At 37.4% G+C, this 23,329-nt stretch overlaps 1 protein-coding gene across 1 annotated transcript; it reads right to left on the bottom strand.

The window, feature by feature from the left end:
• Positions 1 to 67: 67 nt before the first annotated feature.
• Positions 68 to 21,295, bottom strand: hbp1.S (HMG-box transcription factor 1 S homeolog; the record flags this gene model as incomplete). Its single annotated transcript, NM_001085667.1, is given in 11 exon segments — positions 68 to 969; positions 2,004 to 2,145; positions 2,795 to 3,118; positions 3,577 to 3,721; positions 4,438 to 4,594; positions 7,577 to 7,689; positions 9,424 to 9,535; positions 13,370 to 13,505; positions 13,741 to 13,972; positions 15,646 to 15,829; positions 21,265 to 21,295. Coding segments are annotated over 11 exon segments (1,578 nt in total). The 3' UTR covers positions 68 to 951.
• Between the last annotated feature and the right edge of the window lie 2,034 nt (positions 21,296 to 23,329).

Raw genomic sequence — 23,329 nt, 5'->3', positions numbered from 1 at the left:
TTCCAACAAAACTAAATGCATTGACAACTTTACCTTTTATTGCACATTAACATATGAAACCAGAGCATTAGTTGAACAAATTTATTTGAAATATACAAGAATATAGTGTGCAAAAATTATAGGGGCAATAATTATGTTTCCACAAGTTCCAGACAAACTGTTTTACAGCTGTGATTCTTGAATAGTAACACAAATAGCCTTGATTGCAGCAGGTCACAGCTATACGGCTACAACACAACAAAGAAATGCAGCTGTTCAATCTGACAGTTGCAAGAAAAGTAAAGTGCAAGTGTTGCACCAGTGATAAGTGCAAGGTCGGCCCCACGTGATAGATGACATTTTCTCTAGCAAAATACAATCTTTGTAGATTCTTCAGCAAACTACATAACTAAGCCGTATGCTTTTAACTCCTTGGCGAGGTCTGAATTAACGTCAGGCTTCTCTGCCTACAAGAAAGTGAATGATGCACCTGCCTTAGTATAAGAAGCTCAGTGGCGCTGGATAGTCAGTTAGTGCTCATGCACTTTGCATTAAAATATCATGTCAGAAAAATTACAAGTTCTAACGTCCGAGATAATTTATGCAATACATATTAATAAGCAGTAGGGTCAACAAACAGCAGTTATATGTTCTATAAGTTGCCCTTTTTATCTGTAGTCAAACAATATGCTGATACACCTCATTTAGCACCACAGGATATCCATGTTCAAGCCTGTTACCTGATATATTTTCAAAAATAAGGCAATTTGGTTTAAATATTGATATTTGCATACTTAATGCTATATATAATTTTTTTTCTTTAAAAAAAAAAAAAAACCTTCACTCATTCCATCCATTTATATGACAGAACGTTTCTCGGTCTTTGTGAACAGAAAATATTGTGAATGTGAGGTTTTTTTCTCATTGATGCAGCCGTACAGCACTTCCACAAGGATTCAGCAATGTTCTTCTTTAATTCTGTTGGGAACCCTGAGTTGAAAAAGAAAATACAGTAAATTACACTGGGAAGCACTAAATACGGATACAGGTATGGGAGCCGTTATCCAGAATGCTCGGGACCTGAGGTTTTCCGGTTAACTGATCTTTCCATAATTTGGATCTTCATTCCTTAAGTCTACTAGAAAATCATGTAAACATTAAATAAACCCAATAAGCTGGTTTTGCTTCCAATAAGGATTAATTATATCTTAGTTTGGATCAAGTACAAGCTACTGTTTTATTATTACAGAGAAAAGGGAATAATTTTTAAAAATTTAGATTGTTTTAATATAACGGAGTCTATGCGTAATTCGGAGCATTCTGGATAATAGATTTTCCTTTGGCCCTTATAATAGGGAAGTAGCGCACATTTGTGCCAGACCTGCATTTAGTATAGTTTTATTGTACTGGTTTTTTATGTATTACACATGTTCAAAGTATATTACAATAACTAACAATTGAACACAATAAACACAACCCCCACTACCAGAAGAGACCAGACTGAAGGGCAGTTTGTCCAGTTGGCAGTTGTACAGTTCTTGGAACATGTGAGCATGACAGTCTGTAATGGGTTAATAAGGAACTGCAAGTGGAACAGACTAAATAGTCATCTGACTCTCATGCTGTCCCAGCAGTTAAATAGGTCAATACACTTGTTTCCATTGAAATGGATCCTGTTGTGCCATGATGAGCAGTGTTGTGTGAAAAAGTTTGCTCTATCTGTAGGTTATTCTTCCTTATTTAATCCTCCTTAGAGGGGTGGTACACCTTTAAGGTAACTTTAATTAGCTATATAACCACAAATAATAAGAAATGAAAACCAATTGCGAATTGTCTCAGAATATCACTCTCGACATCATACTAAAAGTTAATGTAAAGGTGAACAACCCCTTTAATAGAAAATTTGTCTATAACCTGTCTCTCCACTTTCATGATGGGACTAACAAGTGAATACAGAGAAAAGCCTCAGTTCAGTGGTGTTGAGCAGTTTGTGGCACAAACTATTTAACATTTAAAGAACGTACTGAATTTGTCCTTTTCCTCTTCCAACAGTCGGGATTTAAACGTTTTTGTTCTTCAGCCAGAGCTTTTGCTTCTATAGTGTATATCCTCCTTTCCTCATTCTTCATCTTTTTCCACCTGTCTCCAAGTATCACACTTATGGCTCTGCAAAATGTCCAAAAATTACAAAATTAGAAATCTATTCATCCAACTTCCCGCCAGCATTTTCTGTAGCTATTCAATTATTTAGCAAATAACTGCCACACCTTCTAGACACCTTTATTTTGCACTTTCTATATTTCTGATGTTTGGAAAACCCCTGGTACATTTTATTCATCTGAGAAATGTCAGTACAGAGCTACACAATTTTGGCTGTAAAATGTAACAAACTTGAAGTGAAAGGATTTCTGGAAAAATGAATCAAGTGGCTTTTACAGATTGGTTAATAGGGCCCTAAAGCAGTGGCACTTAAATTACAAATGCATTAAAAGAATAAAAGTAAAACATCAGTTGTAGGCACCGTCTGTTTTCACCTGTTTGATAATACTATAAATTGCAGGTAAAGTTGCTGTACTGTTAGCCAGTAAAAATGTTACAGAGCAACCCTTTTGAAATAAAAAAAAAAATAACAAAAGTGGTATAAAGCGATTCCTTTATTGGCTAACTAATATAATCATAGCAAGCTTTCAGAACATTTTAGTTCCTTTTTCAAGCTGATTACAGTGAAGCTTCCTAATGATTATACTATTCTACTTATTTTCATGGCTGTTTACAGCAGACTTCTATTGGCAACTCATAGTATATTAAAAATTACCGGTTATCTTTTCCTGGATACATCTGAGTATATTCAACTCTGTACTTTTTGGCAAAAAGCATGAAAGCATTCATTGGTCTTTTGCACTTGTTGGGTGATGTAACAGGTGCAGGGTTTGCAGTTCCTGAGGTGTGATTCCTGCCAGTCTTATTATATAATGGGCTGTGGGAGGTCTGTGGAGATCTGGGAGATGCATAATCCTTACAATATTCAGATCTCTCTGATTCTGGACTGCTTGCTCTTCCACTGAATGAAGCACGGCGCTGACGAGCCATACTACTTAACACGTACACAGCAGAGGAATCCATTGGGGTAAAGTCATAACTAGAACAATAAGAACAGCTGGTCAGAAAGAAACATTCAAAGCCATGTCACTAATAAGACTGTATTCAAAAGAAATCAGTGTGGAGATGTACTCCCTTCCCAAATTAAGGCTTCTGATTGGGTCATAAAGTTATCCTCTTAGTTCCTGATTTATCATTGACACTTTATTAAACTATGCTTTAAAGCCCAACTGTGGACTTATTCATATTTTTCTTTATTAAAACTTAAATAAATTGGTTTCTTTCTGCACCTCAAAAGAAGGTAGGACTGCTGCCTCTGTAAGTAATGCTCCACCTGACCCCAGCAAGTCTGCCATATGTAGAGTGTTCCCCCTAAATCTCTATGGAATATAGTCACAAGCAGACTGGCATGTTTAACCTCTGCGTCATCTACTTGAACACAGCAGTGGTCCAAATAACCTGTGTCACAGGCATGAAGAGTGGATAATTAAAGAATACCTTTTAAATGTATCAAAAACACCAGAATCATCAAAGTTTATGGCATCTGGGTGTCCAGGAGGTAGACATACATCTCCAACATGAATTTCACAACAGGGAATACCATGCTGAACCACAGTTAGACTTGGGTAGAAAGATGACCAACCTGTGAATGTTAAATTAATAATAATCAGAAAAATCCTTAACACTTGCCTTTCTGGAGGGGATGTAAATTAACCATTCCATAATCTCTAACTCAGTGATCCCCAACCAGTAGCTCATGAGCAACATGTTGCTCCCCAACCCCATGGATGTTGCTCTCAGTGTCCTCAAAGCAGGTGATTATTTTAATTCCAGGCTTGGAGGCAAGTTTTGGTTGTATAAAAAACAATTGTACTAACAAACAGAGGCTGCAAGTCCACATAGGGGCCACCAATAGCCAATCACAGCCCTTATTTGGCACCACCCAGGAACATTTTTCATGCTTGTGTTGCTCCCCAACACTTTTCACATCTGAATGTTGCTCACAGCTAATAAAGGTTGGAGATCTCTGCTCTAACTGAATAAAAGATAAAAATCTTTTATCTTTTTTTCCCCTTTAAGATGGCAGCCTCGGATTCTTAAGCACTATTCCATTTACTTTAAAAAGAAACTGTAGTATTGAATAAAATATATAAATAAATATGCACACGCCACTTTTAACAGAGCTCAGACGCATATGTTTGGAGCATACTGCTGGGACAAACATATCACCGGCCTAAAATTACACTGAATCTCTTGTATTAGAAAATGGTTCAACTTTGTGTAGTTTTGTGTTACAAATAAATCACTAGAAAAATAAGAGACATTAAATAAAGATTAGAGACATGCATTAGACCATACCTTTATTTTTCACATAATATGGGTGGTCCAGTTTGCACTCCACTGTTAGCAAACCTACATCAGTTGTACCAGGATCAAACGTAAGCTGCAGAACGGACTCTCCGTAAGAAACACACTCCTCATAAGAAACCAACTTGAGACCGTCTGAACCATAATCCTAAATGGTAAACATCTTACGTTGATTATATTCTATTAACATTAACAAATTATATGTTTTTGAACCTTTTATCAAACTTCAGCAGCTTTCGAGGGATTCTGTCATGGGAAGAAGTCAGTACATCAGTTATAGTGTTGCTCCATGAGAATCCTACACAGAAATCAGTTTTCCAAAGGAGCAAACAGATTTTTTCATATTTAAATTTGAAATCTGACATAGGACTAAATGTGCTAATTTCACTGTGCATTGCAAGTTGGAGTGATATTACCCCCATCCTTTCTCCTCCAGCCAATAACAGAACAATGGGAACCTGATAACAGCTCCCTGACACCTGCATTGAAAAAAAAAAAAATGCACCACCTATTGGCAGATATGAGAACCCTTGATAGTAAAAATCCAATTCCAGTAGTTGCGACTCCTCCACACTTAGTAGTACAAACAATAACTTATCTGAGAGCAGTTCCATTGCTGGGTCTTTCTTAGGCACAATGACCTGAGGTGGCTTCCTACATATTAATATCACAACTAAAAAAATACACTTGTTGATTCAATTTTATATGGTAGAATGAATTACTTGCAATGTACACAGTGTCATTTGGTCATAAAAATCATGACAGAATCCCTTTTAAAGCAAAGTATACACCTAAAAACACATTTGCTAAAAAAGAAACACTATTGAGTACAGTGTCTAGTAGAGTTTAAATTAACTGGATTTTCTGAGTTTTCATGAAAACATTTCCACAAGCGAGCAGTTCCTCAGTTCAGAGTGGTAGAAGGTTCCCTGGCATTAAAACCCATAAGGTAAGTAAAGTCACAGACATCCAATCACAATGGTCCTATTGAACTCATTCATTTGGTGTTGGCTGAAACTTACAGATGTGTAAAAGTATATTCTAGTCATGATGGTACCATGATCCTCACATACTGAATAAGTTCAATGGAACAATTACGATTGGATTTCTGTGTCTTTACTGCCTTTAAAGAGTTTAATTGCCAGGGAATTTCCCTACCACTTGGTTGAAATCAGAAAGTCCAGTTGCTTTAGATTTACAGTTGTGGTCAGAATAATAGCAGTCCAACATCGCTAACCTGATGAATCACTGTTTTTGGTAGAAATTATATTTCTACATGGCAAATAATTTACTAGTAGGTGTAGTAGAATAATAGAAAACCAATAGACATGACATGCATGCTGCTTATTCTGTGTAATTGGATCATTAATTGAGGCTTGTTCAGAATAATAGCAGTGTGGAGTTCAATTAGTGAGGTCATTCGTTCTGTGAACAAACAGGTGTCAATTACAGCCTTTATTTGAAGTGATACTGACACAAATTTTTTTTTCAAAATATTAATCTACATGAAAAGTTACCTATAGGTCATGTTGATCATTTCTCACTGATAGTTCTGCTTTTGTAAGTAATTGTTACTTGAAAGTTCCTAAACTGACTGTTTTGCCTTCTTAACCTGTCAGTTAAGAGTTTCAAATGCTAACAGACTACTTATGGCAGCCCTCTCAGAGAAAAAAAGGGGGTAAGAAAGGTAATATAATTAGATACTTTTATGGCAAAAATAAATAGCATTCAAAGATAATGTTATGATAGATAATAAAAAATGTATTTTCTGGTGTCAGTATCTCTAAGGAAGGAAGGCAGCAAATGTTGTTCAGTAGAACAGCGTACTTTGATTAAAAAGTTGATTGTAGAGGGGAAAACATATAAAGAAGTGCAGAAAATGATAGGCTGCTCAGCTAAAATGATCTGAAATTCTTTAAAATGGCAACTAAAAACCATTCAAATGGATAAAGGATTTGCCAAAATGGCAGACTCAGCCAATGATCAGTTCCAATAAGATCAAACAAAGTCCCATTGTTGAAAAAACAAAAGATTTGCTGAAGAGGTTACAATTTGCAAGAGAACACATTGACTGGCCTAAAGAGAAATGGCAAAACATTTTGTGGACTGATGAAAGCAAGATTGTTCTTTTTGGGTCTAGGGACCAGAGACAGTTTGTAAGGTGCCACCCAAACACTGAATTCAAGTCACAGTACAGTGTGAAGACAGTGAAGGATGGCGGCACAAGCATCATGATATGGGGATGTTTCTCATACTGGTGTTGAGCCTATTTATCTATCATACCAGGCATCATGGATCAGTTTTAATACAAAAACTTGAGGTCATGTTGACTTATGCCAAAAGGAAATGGTTGTTCGCGGTTGTGTTTGGGGTCGTTGTCTTGTTGAAACACACATTTAAAGGGCAACATATTGGTTCCAGACCAACAAGATTGACATTATGGAGTGGCCAGCCCAATCCCAAACCCCTTTAATCCAATAGAAAACATTTGGAGTGACATAAAAAAATGCTGTTTGTGAGGCAAAACCAAGAAATGCAGAAGAATTGTGGAATGTAATAGGTGGCAGACGTTGGTGGACTCCATGTAACACAGATGTGCAGCAGTTCTCAGATACACTGCTTATACAACTAAATATTAGTTCAGTGATTCAAAATCTTGAAAATGTTTCAGTTTATACAGTGAATGTTTGTAAATAGCCACTGCTATTTTTGGAACAGCCTAATATTCCATTTCTTCACTTTCTGTAAAGGAATAAAACAAATTTGATACATTTTTCTTCATGTTTTGATTTGGAATAGAATGTGCAGTGTTTCCAATGCATATGTGTGTGTATGGAAATAAAATATATTATAAGGATTTTGAGCTTTATTCACTTTTTTTAAACCATTGCTATTCTAAACACAGCTGTATATAGATTGACACATGAAACTGTTGCTGGAACCTTGCAATTGTATACAGCGACTCTGCATTTGCAAATAATTTTATAACAAAATTATAAATAGCATGCAAAGACAATGTTATGATAGATTAAAAATAGTTACATTTCTGGTGTCCGTATCATTTTAAGTACACACCTAGATATACAATGTACTCTGCTTTTAAAAGATCTCAGGACAATATTGGCTGTACCTTGTATGTGCCTGAGTCAATTCCCCTCTCATTTCTGCATCTTGTGCTTTTGGCAAAATCTTCAACATCCTGCCACTGTTTTTTGCGTCCTTTATGGAAGCATAAACGAGTTCCTATTTCATAAAAGAATAAAAAATTACACATATGCATGCACATAGCCGACAAGTCCCTTACTGATTTTCCAAATTTAGCATCTTTTACAGCACAATGAGTGAAGGTGGGTGCAATCAAGCATTAACCTACATCAGATACAGTGATTAACTGATTCTCTGCCACATCTTGTAAAATTATTCCTCATAGCAGAATATGTACATACTGATTACCGTATTGATCACTTATGCAAATGAATACAATCAGAAAAGACTTCCAGTGTGGCTAGTGTCATTGCTCCACCTTACAGGATTTTGAGCCACAACTGAACACTTACAAATTCAAAGCAGCTTATTGCATTCCTATATATAAATTAAAATTACATCAGTTTTTAGGATGCAAACCAAAACTCCAGCTCAGGATTGAGTGGAGGAACTAGCGGTGCTGCCTCGGCTAGCATAATACCTCTACATTAACTTGTTGCCGTTATTGACTTTTATGTATGCACAACAAAGAAATGCAACAGGACAGGACTTCAGACATGCTGAGAACCAAGTTGTCATTCAACTTGCCCTCCAGTACAGGATACATTTCATATGGAAGACCTGTTTCCACTGCACATGGTTACTCAATGAAAAGTCCAGAACTGAACCCTAGAATTACTCCTACTCTAAAATAATTCTGACATATAGCTTATAGTAACTAAAAAGATGTTGGGGTTTGCAGAGAGATGAATTAAAAAAGCAAACTCAAAATCTATTTTTTTTACAAATGGTCTTGGAAAAAACACTTTAATTTTTTCAGCAATGTACTGATTTGCATCTTCTTTGCATTGCTTTTAATTAATTTAAATCACATAACAGTGATATAAAGGGGGTTATTTACTAAAATCCTAATTTTTCCTCATTATTTTATTAAAACCACTTCGTCCAAACTCCCAACCACAATTTTACCTTATTTATCAATAAATTCAATTAAATTAAGAAAAAGAATATAAAGTCGTGAAAATAATCCAAATCATATGATTTTTTCAGATTTGATGCCTGAAAAACACAAATTATTCAGATTCAAGGGGAAGTTAGAGTCAAACGTAGAGAGGTTTACTGGTAGAATAGATTAAAAACTCTGCAACCAGGTGGATTTAACAAGGATTATGATTTGTATGTGTAATTATTTATTGCTTTTTAGTTTTATATTTTCTTTATTTGGGTAATCGTATTACATGCTTTACTGTGTTTTGTAAACATTTACGGATGCTCGGTAATGTGTATTGGCCCATAAACTATAATGGTGCAAATTTTGTAAGAGAGATTATGGGTCATGTGATTGCATCATGTGACTTGATGCGCTTTTTAAACAAGTGATAGATAGACCAGACATCTATGGCTTGATAAAGGAAGAAATGTTAACGATGCTGTCTGGACATTATATATCACTGTTATGTGATTTAACTAAATTAAAAGCAAAGAATGATGGGAGTGCTGTGACCTGAATTGTTTGTATTCTGGAGTGGATCCCTTCTTGTGCACCTGTGTTTCTTTATTCACTGGTGCTGCCATATGAACATGTTATGAGCAGAAAATAAGATAGGGAGCTACTGGTGCATCTTTGGAGAAACAGATCTTTCCTGATAAAGGGCTTTGGTTATCTTAGGCTGATACAGAAGCCCAAAACACAATGCACAACATTTTTACCCTACTTTTTTAGTTAAAATTAAGTTACATTAGTTAAGATTTAGTTTAATAAATGCACATTACCTTTAAGAAAGCAATGCCAAACAGTTTGTGGCCAAGAATGGCACCATCCTAAATCATCATCATCGGAAAATGAAGACATGCAGAAGATGCCAGATTCTGATTCACTGATGGTCTGTTTGAAAAGAGAAAACATAAATTATGAGGGAAATTCCTTCTGGCAGAACATTTTAAAATGTATTTTCTCATTCCCTCAGGTCAGGCAACATTTACCCCTGAGTGAAGACTGCCTCCTCATATTTGTGGGACCCCTCCAGAACGATCTGCAGCCTCTGTCCCAGGTTAGTGTTGCACACACAAATACACTTTTTACACTAATATACACTTACATTAACATTTACATGCACACATACATTTTTGGGGATCAGGGGGGTTCACACACTAACAGGACTCACATATACTTGAACACACGCTCACTTTACACAATTTGCCAGGTGCACACACACACAATTTTGCTGCTTTATTTTATCGGATCGTGCATTTTTTGTCAGGAAAAAACTGTGCAATACCCTTTTGTATGTTATTACGGTGATTATATAACAATTGTGGTGCTTTTGTAGCATTTTTTTTGCAATTTTAACCATTTTATAGCATTTTTAGTTCTGTGGAGGTGTTGTTCACTTGTTTCTGTCAGTAAAACATATTTGGCAAAGCCAAATAATTCAAACTGTGACTGCTTATTACACTTGTCATTGAATTTTAGTGGTTTTATTGCATTTTGCACTGTTTTTTGTTACTTGTTTTTACCCGTTTTGTTTGCTTCATATCCATTTATGGGTCTCTGTGTGCCACATAGTTTTTTTTTTTTATTTCAAAGAGTTTTCTTTAACATTAAAAGGGAAGGAGAAAAGAGTAAGAGATTCAGGGATGGATAGTAAAAGTGAGATAAGTTGTTATGGGTGTTCCTGCATCATCTGTGTAGCCTACCTAGCACTTAAAGTGACAGCACTGATTTCAGATATATAAAATGCATTAAAGTGCTACGCTGCCCATCTGTGGGTCAGCTAAACAATGGCCCTATATTTTCCCAAACCTGGCAGGGCATCCCCATGCCGGATAGGTTAGTTTCTGCCGTGGGATTATGCCATCAATTTGATCCAAAAACACAGAGTAGGAGGCTCTATGAATTTTCAGGTCAATATATTTGCTTTTTTGGCGTAATGCAAGAGTTGTTAAAAGCATAACCTGTCACCAGAGGTTAGGGTAGGGTGAGTTCTTCAAAGTGCCGTTGGAGGCAAAATTCTGGCATCCTGATAATGGGCAGTCCCAAAGAAGTATCTATGTAGGCTAATATTGCAGCCCAAAACATTCACTAGTTTAATTTTGGGTGTCTCTGTATGCCACATAGTTTAGTAAATCTATGCATATTGGCCATTAAAATGTTCAGTAGACCTCTGACATTCATATTTAGGAAGTTTTATGCTGGTACATTACGAAATGTGGGGCATATAATATATGTTTAGTATAGCTTTACAGCTTGGTAGTTTGAAGTAGAAAAACATTATTTACCCATTTTGGATTAGTCAGAATGCGTAGTTTCAGAAAATATATGGTTTTCTAGGGTCTCCATATTGGCAGGGGGTTTTATGGCATATAATATACATACCAGGTGCTTATATTGCTGCAGCCTGAATGTCAGCCATGAAACTGTATACACATTATTTCATTTGGTTCATTCTGTACCCATATAGTTTGGCAAATCTATGCAAATTGGGCATCAAACTGTTCAGTAGACCCTTGGTGTTCATATTTAGGATGTTTTTCCTGGTACCCAATGCTATATGGGAGAGAAGATGCTAGAAAATGGAAGTTTTAAGGCAATTTGTATTTTTACTCCACAAAATATGCAGTAAATGTGTTGATTTATCCAGTAGCTGAAGTGACTTCTGGAACAATTTTTATGCGCGAACGTCATATTGGGAACACCAGATACTTTTCTAATCCCATGCACAATGGGCATCAAACTGTTCAGTGGTCCCATGACATTTATATTTAGGATGTTTTTTCTTGGTACCTAATGCTATGTGGGAGATAAGATGTTAAAAAGTGCCTTTTTTGAGGAGAGTTTCAGGTATTTCATCACAACCAATAAATTTGAGAAAGCATTGTGACTCGGTAGTTTGGAGTAAAAAGACATGGTTACCCATATTGGATTTACCTGAATGTGTACCTTCCAAAAATGTTTTTTTGTTTTTACCCTGCAAAAAAATGCAGTAAATGTGTTAATTATTCAGTCGCTGAAGTGACTTCTGGGACAATTTGTATGCGCTATCTAACCGTCAGATACTTTGGTAATCCTATGCACATTAGACATCAAACTGTTCAGTGGAGCCCTGTCATTGATATTTTAGATGTTTTTTCTTGGTACCTAATGCTGTGTGGGAGATATGAACTTGCAATGTAAAAGTTTTGAGTAGATTTTTCATAAATTTTTATAGAAACCACTAAGTTCAGAAAATCTTTAATGTTTGGTAATTAGGTGTAGAATGACATGGTAACCTATTTTGGATTCGTCAGAATGTGTCGTTTTCAAAAATATATGGTTGCCTTGGGTAAATCTACTGTTCCAGCATTTATTTTGGCTTTGGAATCTAATATATATATATATATATATGCCATATTCTGTTGTAGTGCTTTGAAATTTCATTAATTTACTGATGGGAATTTTTGATCTAAGTCAGAAATCTCTATAAAACAATATATATATGTATTGTTTGGCACAATTGAGACACTTGAGGCTTTCCAAATCAGTTGAATTTCTGTGTATAACATAAAATATTTTTCTGGTATAAATCACTATATCATGAAAAATATATATAAAAAAATTTGCTATAAAAAATAGCAAATTTTCTTTTTTAATTTATTTAGAGTTCTAAATCTTGCTCTAGAAGTAGAAATACACAATAACTCAGGTTCTCCTGAAAAACAACAACAATGTATAGTTTTCCTAGGTAAACTAAAAATCCCCTGCAAGGAAATGCCCCTAAGGTGAGAGAGCACAAAATGGTCAGAAAACATCTGGCACTGAATGCAAATGAAATGCGAAATTCTGCTGGCACTTAAAGGGTTAATTGCATTACCCCCCCCCCCCATACCCACATCCATACTCTATTTACCTTCTGTTGTATCATATATTCTACTTCGTCTGTCCATACTTCTTATACACAGCAGCATCTTACTTTCCATGTAACATTCTTTCTGTTTCTTTCCTTCCCTACCTTCATGCTTCTGCCATTATATGCCTATCCTGCACCCAGGCCCACAAGAGGGTAGTTACGTTACTGAGCTAAAATCACTGTTAAATTGTTGTTCTCCCTATGCTGTCCCCTTTCCATTCTGGTTGATCTGATATAGGCAAGAGAGTTTTTTTCTGTTTACTAAATGGATTTGTGGCAGCTGATTCAATCAGATGTTACATATTCCTGTCAATGTGTCTCTCCATCCTGTTTGTATAAAATCTTCCACTGCAGTTGTTGTTGATCCTGGGCAAGTGCCGCCTGCTCTATAGGGAAACAAACAGAGCAAAGCGAGTTCTGTACAGCTGCAGAGAGATAGGGACCATCTAAAGTTTCCTATGTGCAGCAGTCAGAATAAAACAAGGGGGGGGGGATTTCACTGCATACAATCAGGTTTCTTATAAAAATGGCACACATTTTTTAATTAAAATATATTGGTGGGTATATGTTTCTTTTTCATTAAAAGAAAGTAAAAATGGGATTTCATTTTTTTTTGTCTTTACATTACCTTTAAGAGTAATTGCATGAAAAAAAAAAGAAGTCACATTTACTTGCCCAGTACTCTAAAGTCACTTGGTATTAAGGGTTTGGATTTTATTCAGAGAGGTACAGGCAAAAAGTGCTGTGATTTGGCTGGATACCGAGCTAAATCCTGGATTTGATGCATGCCTACAAACTAAACAAGTAGATATAGCTCATTAAAATAAACTCACTCGTTCATGCCGGACTGCTTTTTCCTCTCGCCAATGACTTTTGGAGACATTTGATTTACTCTCTGTGGAGACCGGTGGAGGGCGGGCGTAGGAATGTAAACTTTTACTGGTAGCTATTATATGAACAGGTGATGATCTGAAACAGAGGAAAAAATACGATTTAACAAGTGAAACATTTGAGCTGCATTTAGAGGTTTTACTCAATGAAAATAAACATAAATAATAATGATTTCTTTTTGATGTGCCAAACAGTAAAATATTTGTTGAATTCCCAGAGACAATTCTCAGCTTGTTTTTCTTTACTGAAATAAGAGCAGGCAAAAACATCATAAAAATGTCCCTTACAATCACAGAAGTGAAGCAATATATACCTGTTATAGAATGAACATTGCATCAAGGGACTTTGAGGGCCTGTGGCTATATTTGCCAGCTCAGTCAGCCAATTCATGCCAGTAGCACACGAATATTCATTTTCAGAGATGCCTGAGGTATTTTGGCTCCATGAAGGCACTGAATATTCTTGGTGTGAAATACCTGAGTCAAGGTGGAAAACCTCAGGTGATGTGGAATTAGTCGGCACAGTTCGCAATTCTGGAATATCATCTGTAGTTCAGAATAATAAAAGTAGCTGAACACGTCAACTTGAAAATTCCATTCTTAGTTGTTCACGTCAAAGTAATATTCACACTAAGATCTTGCATGCTTAAAGGGAAAAATGGAATCTGAGCTTTATCTCATGGAAATGATGCCCTGTGGTAATGGGGTATATTTCTAACATAAACACTTGTGTACTTTGTTGCTCAGTCACTCTGCAAAAAAAAAAAAAAAAAAGCTCTTCCAATTGTTAGCTCACTTTTCTATAGTACTAACCCAACTAAACAGAATTGGATTAGAAAATGATTGCAACCTGTCAAGGCTTTTGGCATAACAAACCTAAAAATGAATATTTATTATACTCCAAAGTCAGATGTATAATGTGTTGTTTTATATACGAGATACAAGATCAGCCAGTGCCACAGATTCACAAGCTGATAAGTTTATATTCAAAACACACTGTTTTGAATAAAAACACATCCTAGAAAACATGTATTTGCCACAGTGCATTATTTTCACAATACAAAGCAGTCCCCAGGTTACGTATGAGAGAGGGTCTGAAGGTTTGTTCTTCAGTTGAATTTGTATGTTGAAACATAAACATTTACTTATTAAATGCAACTTAGACTGATGTCTGTCTTAACATATTATTTATATTTACCTTTCTGTGCATATTTATTTTTACCTTTCTGTGCTCTGCAGTAGACAACACACACCAGATGAGATTGGGCAGGTGGTTTATTAAAGCTAAATGCTAATAAAAGTCAAGCAAACCATAGTATGTTACTGTAATAGCCTCCATTTGTAAGTGGGAGTTGTATGTAAGTCAGATGTATGTAACTCGAGGACTCCCTGTATTATACTTCTTTTTTAGGACAACAGAATGTAGGATATTTTGATCTCTGCATTCTTGTTGGAACTTTGTCGAAATATCCTTCATGTCCTGACCATGCAGGCATTAAGTGGGCACCCTTTCGATGCCGGTGGGTGAATTGACAATTGGGGGGAACAAAAAGCAAAATCTGCTTTCTGTAGTGTTACATTGCTTCTGGTTTTCGCAACATCACTTCTGTTTTTTGTAAAGCTTAAGTCGGGTCCGCATTAACTTGATGGGGAAAAGAATGCAGTTAAGCTGGTGCAGGTTGGAATGAGTGTGCAGCCCCACGCAGGTCTCTAATTTCAGGTGAACTGCTGTTTAAGGAAATGTTGCTCAGAAACCAGGAAGTCACTGTTTCCAGTGCTACACCATGAACACACACAGATCTTCTTAGCTCCACATTTTGAAAAAAACATGAGAAATAAGGGTTCACTTATAGAGGAATATAGTGGAGAAAAGAGAGCCAAGGGATCCAAAACCAGATATCAGGTACAGATCAATTCATCATCTGTATCCTGAAACATAGCAGGTGTATACAGTATGTCCTTTGTACATTTGTGACTCATGTGAGCCAAAGGGATTTAAACTTTACTAAAATCTTTTTGGAATTAGCCAGTGATTTAAATGTAATCAAATCAATTTTTCATGAACAGTGTACGAATATAAAACCTTTTTTTTTTAAAGGGCTGTTTCATTTAAGATATTTGTATAGAAACATGCAATGTTCAGGAGAATAGTTTCCCTTCAAGAGGATTGTTAGTAACATATTTATAATGCACATTTTATATAACAAGGTGCCACTTACCAAGCTCCATATGATCATCAGATGATTCATATCCAGGAGAGGATGGAATATGCTCATTGCACTTCAACATTTCCAAAGTTTCATTCATTCCTGTGTGCCTGTTATCCATAACCAATTGGACCTTCTGCACAGCGTTGGGCATATCTTTTGCCTTGACTTCCCACACCATATTATAACACTTGAACTAAGCAGGTTGGGAAAAAGAAAAGAAATACAAGAAACTGAATATTTGAGAATATTAAGATGCTAAAAAAAACACAAAAATTCCCAAAACTTGAGGCAGCAACAGTTAAAAGTATTTATGGCTATCAGAACAAAAGGCAGCACCATAATGGCCTGATACACAGTAGATAACAGATAAGTTCTGGACTCCCATTGTATACTACAGTGCTTATCTGTTATCTACTGTGTATCCTCTGCTTGAACGGCTGCCCCCATGGCTACACAACAGCTTGTTTATATTAACTATAGTTATGTTTCTGAAGCAAATATATCTGTTTTACCAGTGTAGGGCAACTTTAAATTATATTGTTGAGTCCTGCACAGTATTGATGTGCGGGCCAGCCCGGGACTGGCGGGTCAGGCCGATCTCGCACCACCCTTTCCAGGTCACGGGCGAGTTGAGCTCTTATGACTGCTCTCCGCGCCCGCGACCTTCCAAACACTGCTTCTGACTTCCGTGTTGAACTTTTATAGACACGCCTCTCGTCCGCCCCTTTTATGATGTCATCTCCAGGGCAGGTCTATAAAAGGAACCCGGAAGTCGGGCTCGGGCAGGATCGGGAAAAGCCGACCTGCACATCACTACTGCACAGAACCAATTTTTGATACCTGGACCTGCAACATACTTCCAGACGCACCACCATTTTTACCTTGGATCCATTACCCAATCCAACCCACGACTGCCTTATGCGCAACCCGAGATACTTCCTGACAATGTTACAGACTTTATTTTGTTATAGAGTTAAGTACAGAATATATTAAATAGGATTTATTCTCTAAATTAGTGGAACCTGACAAGAGAATTTCTCACACATGCTTTTATACTAGTTTGTTGTTAAAAATCTGTCACATTACATTTCATTTATTGGCAAGATTTTATTTACACACACACAAAAAATATAAATAAATATATATATTATATTTTTTTAAACAGATGTTAAGAGGAGTCAGAGGACAGACTTGCGGCTTCTAAGCATGCATTATGCTGTTTTCACCCGCAGTGTTCTTAGTTGTGTTGGCACTTGCCTGTGCATCAGTGAGAACAATGTAATTTGGAAGAATGGGCAGTGTGCCTCAGCCTGAAATGCCCATGTGCAAGAGCCTAAAGCAGTGCTCTTAAAGGGGGATATTACACACATACTATTTCTGTAGAACTACAAGAGGGGCAGCAACTCCCATGGCCCCCAAAACATATTAGGAAAACATGGATTCATTTTTTAAAAAATACATTTTTGAAATCTGAATTCAATGATCTTACTAAAGCTGCCTGGTTGATAGCAAAATACACTTTTGGGCACAGATTACCACTGATATTGTCAATGATCAACTGTAGCAGAATAAACACTTTATAAAGCAAAACAGTTGTATGCACTAACACTAAAGAATGAATAAACAATGAGAAAACCTATCTTGAACTTAAAGCTGTACAAAAAACAACTTTACAAGACTCTAGGGGGCAGATTTATCAAGGGTCGAATTGAAAATTAGAATTTTCAAATTTTTTATGGTCAAAACTGTCGAATTTGACTAGTAAGTTATTCAAATTTGATTTCGAATTCGATATTTATCATACTCTGGCCATTTAAGAACTAGAATTTGACTATTGGCAACGTAAAACCTGCGGAATTGCGGTTTGTCAATGGGAGAGGTCCAGGGATCCATTTTAAGTTGTTTGCAGCCTTCCTGACATTCTAGTTTTTTAAATTCAAATCGAATTATATTTGAATACAATTTGAGTTTTCGGGTCGATTATAATCATCCGAGTTTTAAAAATTGCACCATGTGTGAAACTAGCCTAAAATAAATTTTTCAAGTGCTGAATGGTCTAACCCAAATTTCTGTGGTTTATGTACCAAAAAGTGATTTATTTTTTTGGCTGACAGTGACATATACTGTGATGGAGGCAATAACACTGGTTATGGATGAATGAATGTGTAAGAGTATTCATGTGACGAACAGGGATTAATAATAAATACATTTTCTTTCTACTGCCTATTTATGAAAATATGTACATGCAATTGTGGCCAGGCTGTGGTATGTAAGTGTTGGGGTGGTGTAATTTAAGTGCTGTTTTTGCGCAAGGAGGGATTCCTGGGCAGTATCTATAAATGGAAACAAAAAATACATTTAGGCCTTATAAAAGGAGACAGAAAGGCAAAACCACCAGAGTGCTAATTTGTTTCAAGTGATTCATTAAGAATTCTAGTATGGATGGAATGCTTTACCTTGCCTTATCAATGGCTCTTAACTCTTGATAAAGCTCTTAATTGGCATTTTGTTGCTATCTATTTTGATGTGCATCAAAAAGCATATTACGTTTATATGCGTTTTCTTAACAACTTTTTATGCGTTTCAAATGCAACCGTCTATTCTATTGTTTTATGAAAATGCATGAAGCATAAAAAATGCAGTATGTTGCCACCAACTTCCATTGCACCACTTGTTCCAAAGGGATATGTATATATCAGTATACACATTAAAGAAAACTGCTTACATACAAGATGTATAAAATATTCGTAAGCAATTTAGAAGATAAACTGTAATTAAAAAGTACTTAAAAAATACTAAATGCCTGATTCATTTTGGCTCAGAGAATTTTTTTCTCACAAAATTTGGATCCAGCCAAATCTAAGTGCCTGGGTGACCTGAAATCCAAACCAGGACTTTTTACCTGTAACTAAGGAACCTGCTGAGTTTTTATGCATAAAGATTTTGGGATTTTTGCTAATTTGCATATTAATTTTGGTTTTGGTTCAGGTTTCAACGTAACCCTTTGTGAAAAGATTTGGTATTCGGCCTGTTCTAAAAGAAATGGAAGAGCACCCCTCGTTGATAAACAGATTTGTTTTTGTTGTACTTTTTGCTTATAAAGTTCCTGTATTTAAAACAAAACAAACCAATCTTGGTTGTTCTGTATATCTACACTACAAATAGTTGAGAACTTTTATTAAACAGTGGCATCAAGTGGTTGTATAGGGACAATGCAGGTGATTTTAGAAAGTGGAAGCCACACATTACATTACAAATTATATTGCATCAGTCATGCCGTCATGAGAACACCAAAGGGAGCTATTTTTCCAGTTTAACAGTGTGCTTATACCATTGAATTCACTGTTTTATGAATGGGAAGCAGTTATCTGCATGATGGATTAAAGTGGACCTGTCACACAGACATAAAAATCTGTATAATAAAAGTCTTTTTCAAATTAAACATGAAATCCAAATTTCTTTTTTTTATTAAAGCATTCATAGCTGTTGTAAACTCATTTAAACTCTCAACCAAATATTGCCTGCCCCTCATCTATGCATTAGGCATAGAGGACAGAAGATGACTGACTTTCCATTCGGCACTGCTCTCCGCACATTCCCCCTCTCTCACTCTATACAAACATAACTTAAGCTTTTTGAAAAGTAAACATAATTTCAAGCAACTCTGCAATATGCATCAATTAAAAAATATGCAGACTTTTCATGATCTGTCTGACTACTTTGCTGAGCTGGCTGACTACTGTTACTTTGTATCAGCAGCCAACTTAGTTTTTACTGGCTTTAGCAAATGTGATTAGCCTGAAAGGAAAACCTTGAGGATGATACCATTGTTGTTCACCATTGAGTTAACTTTTAGTATGATGTAGTGAGTGATATTCTGAGGCAATTTGAAATTGGTTTTCATTTTTTATTATTTGTGGTTTTCATGTTATTTATCTTTTTATTCAACAGCTCTCCAAATTGATATTCCAGCAATCTGGTTGCTATGATCCAAATTAACCTAGCAACCATGCCCTCATTGACTTCTGTATGTCTGTGCTATTAGGATAAAAATTTCATGAAGTCTGAATAAATGAAAGGTTAGCAGGGAACTGCTGTTTGAAGTGGCATATACACTAGTAATTTAGGGATAATGGGAAGATGCAGTTCCAAGACAAAAATCCCATTGTATGGCAATAGGAAGTAAACGGCCAAGCTTGGTTTCACCTTACTGTTATGTAACTGGTTAGCCAATAGGAGAGTCAGATTGAAGAGGATTGCCAAAGAGCAGAGGTTGATTCATATGATATGTAAATGCGCCTCCTATACTCTCCTCACAGTCAGCAAGACAAGGTATCAGCCGATAGACTTTCATTTCCTACAGACTATTTGCGATCTAACCACTTCACTGAACAACAGAGAAAACACACGCACAACCGAGTATAAGTGTCAGCAGCCAATTGGGTTGAGCGAGTAGAAAACAGAAGCAGAGTTCTAAGTATTAGCCTAGCTACTGGGAATTGAAAGCAAGTCACTCAAGAGACACATCAACATTCCCCCACCGTCACGTGACTTCAAGGCTTGTTTATAAGTGTTATGCGGCTGCGCACTCGGCTCATTCATTCTTAGAACCCAATATGGCAGTGTAGCGAGTTTGCGACGACCCTGTAGTTATTAAATGATTGCTTTTCTGCAGTCAGGATTGGTGGCTGTTATAATCCCAACAGCGGGGGAGTCGCAAACTGAAGTTTCCTTCAATACACGATGACAAGATGTATGAAGTCCCGTAGTTAAGGTGCCATTTCTGGACACGGAAGTACATTTCAATGGAAAGAACAGACGAGAGTAGTGGGGGTTAAGAGGTGTCCGCCCAAGCCCCTCCAGCCTGTACCATTATACAGGCTGGGGAAGGCAGTTGTACTACAGGCAGGAACATGGAGTCTGTCACTCGCTGGGACTACCCGGCAACTGTCAGGCAAATCAGCTGTTTGAGTATAAACAAGGACCAATGGTCCGAACAGTCCCTACCCACTGTACATAAGATTGCACTTATTACAATATATTTCCGTGTAAACACTCAGAGATACATTGCTGTCCGCACTATTAGCACTGCGGAATGATACACAAGAAAGCAAGGCTCGTCAGTAAGTGCGCAGCGGTACCGCCGTCTCCCTACATACACACGTTATATAACAGCACGGCCTATCGTTACATACACAAATAAGCCCAGGCAGCCTGTTATGATACCATATTTGTTGCGGGACACTGTGGCCACATATTCCCTAGCGGATGTGTTGTTTCAATGGACCGAGCGTGTCAAGTAACAGCTGGAACAGGGGAAATAAAAACGTATCACATTCAGCGTGCCCCTGGCATCACAATGACCGCTTAGTCGGCGCTCTCTTACCCGAGCGGTCGGCCTGTCAGTACAAGAAAATGAATGAACCTGCCTCTGTAACAACAACACTGACAAAAACAATGAACGTCACAAGCTGAGAATGGATCGCCCGCGACTTCCTTTCCAACCTGACAGTCCTCAAATACGAAACCGGTTGCTGACCCCATTCAGACAGAAGTCTAAGCTCGTGACAAACGACTCATAACACATTCCTAGCGCTTGTCACCACAAAGTTTTCTTTCTCTACTTACCAACCCCGTCGCCATTACCTAATCTCTATCTGTTAAAGTCCTCGGAAGGCAGGCGTTAGAGAGCATAACATAATCTCATTGGTTGAGCAAGCTGCCTGTCAATTCTTGTGCACTTTGTATTGGTGAAAAGTTAGCACTGTCAGTTATAGAGATGGGAGGTCAAAAAGCAGGCTCGCTTCCATAGGAGAATACATCTGACAATCATATCAGCACTTGCTTTTTCATTGGATCAACGGGATATGTTTTGTCAAGAGGCAACATAGCGTTTGGTCCATGTAAATTATGGGGATTGTAGTTTCTGAGACGAGTTCATATCCATCAAGTCTGCAAACAATGGCCTTTCGACGACTACAACACCCACAATGCAGAGTCCGTTAGGCCACTGATTGTAAACAAGAGTCACAGGGACACGTGTATGAAAATGTTCTTGTTATGATAATCGCCCAAAGTAGAAGGAGGGCGCTGGTTGAAAGCCGTTCATATTTTCCATTGTCAAACAAAGTGAACAATACAACAGCTGCTGTGTTGTTTTAGTTGTGTGTGTCTATTTGTCAGTAAATCTTAAGTATTTATTTGTAACAGACTATGAATGCAAATGTAGGGATGTGAAAATCTTAGACACCCTTACACTTTGCAGACAGGCACATCCCTAGTAATATGGACACCTTAGTGCAGTGATCCCCAACCAGTAGCTCGCGAGCAACATGTTGCTCTCCAACCCCTTGGATGTTGCTCTCAGGGTCCTCAAAGCATTTTTGAATTCCAAGCTTGAAAGCAAGTTTTTATTGCATAAAAACTAAGTATACTGCCAAGTTGAGCCTCTTGTAGGCTGCCAGTCCACAAAGGGGCTACCAAATAGCCAATCATAGACTTTAACACCCCAAGGGATTTTTTCATGCTTGGGTTGCTCCCCAACTCTTTTTACATTTGAATGTGGCTCACAAGTAAAAAAGGTTGGGGACCCCTGCCTTAGTGGGTCCTTATGGGGACCTTGTGCTTATGTAACCCCTGCAGTTCACACAATGTACACCAGATGGTACTGTGCCAGAGTATAAAAGGTTTAGGAACCATGTGCTCTGGGTCCATTGCTTTAGCCCAACCAAGCAGGCTGGAAGGGAATGGGTAGTGCTGACCCTAGGCGCCGTGGCCCTAGTAATTAGACAGCTATACTCGTTTTATAGATCGCTCTAGGAGTGATAGAGAGGTTATTTAGTTGAGCAGCTCAAGGCTCCGCCGAGGAGATTAGAGGGATTAAGATCCCAGGGTATAACTGACCCAGAGTAAGGAATTAAGTGTTGAGATAGGGATGTCAGGAGTTTCCCTAGTCTGCCACTGGAAGATATCCTGAAAACTGGGCGATACCCATCGCATGCTGTCAACTTACTCTCTGCTGTATATTCCCTAGCCTGTGGGGATTCAGCCTATATGTGCTGTGAGTATATGCTTCCTTTATGCTGCTGTGTATGTTCTATACTCCATTGTGGATCAATGTGCTAAATGATCTATGTGATATTGTTCAATAAATACTGTTCTTTGTTCAACTGTTAAAGAACTACTGGCGCCCATCATTGTGCTATCGCATCAGGTTACAGTTACACTACACCCTTGCCTCCACCCCGCTGCGAGGGCTTACCCCTGAGAAAGAGAGCTCATTGGTGGTCTTAGTCCACCAAGGAAAGTAGCTTAAACTGCCCTAGCACAAGTCAGTTTACTATAGCGCTACACAAATTAAGAGCTAAGTGCGGCTCACCAAGGTTTCTTTGTCGGTTTGTTCCACGGGTTATCCTGTGTTCGATATCCCAATTAGATAAATCAATAAATGTGTGTTGTTGTGGAACAAATCCAAGGCAGCAAGCTTGACTGCAGTATTCTTTATTGGGGAATAGAGTTACACAACATGTTTCGGGCTATGCCCTTTGTCAAGTGTGACAAACTTGACAAAAGGGCATAGTGTTGACACTTGACAAAGGGCATAGCCTGAAACATGTTGTGTAACTCTATTCCCCAATAAAGAATACTGCAGTCAAGCTTGCTTCAGCTTCAGCCAATTCTAAGCAATTATTAT

The sequence above is a fragment of the Xenopus laevis genome, chromosome 3S, assembly GCF_017654675.1.
Source record: "Xenopus laevis strain J_2021 chromosome 3S, Xenopus_laevis_v10.1, whole genome shotgun sequence".
In the NCBI taxonomy this organism is placed as follows: Eukaryota; Metazoa; Chordata; class Amphibia; order Anura; family Pipidae; genus Xenopus; species Xenopus laevis.
The sequence above is the reverse complement of the archived record's forward strand: the minus strand, read 5'-3'. Positions and strand labels throughout refer to the sequence as shown.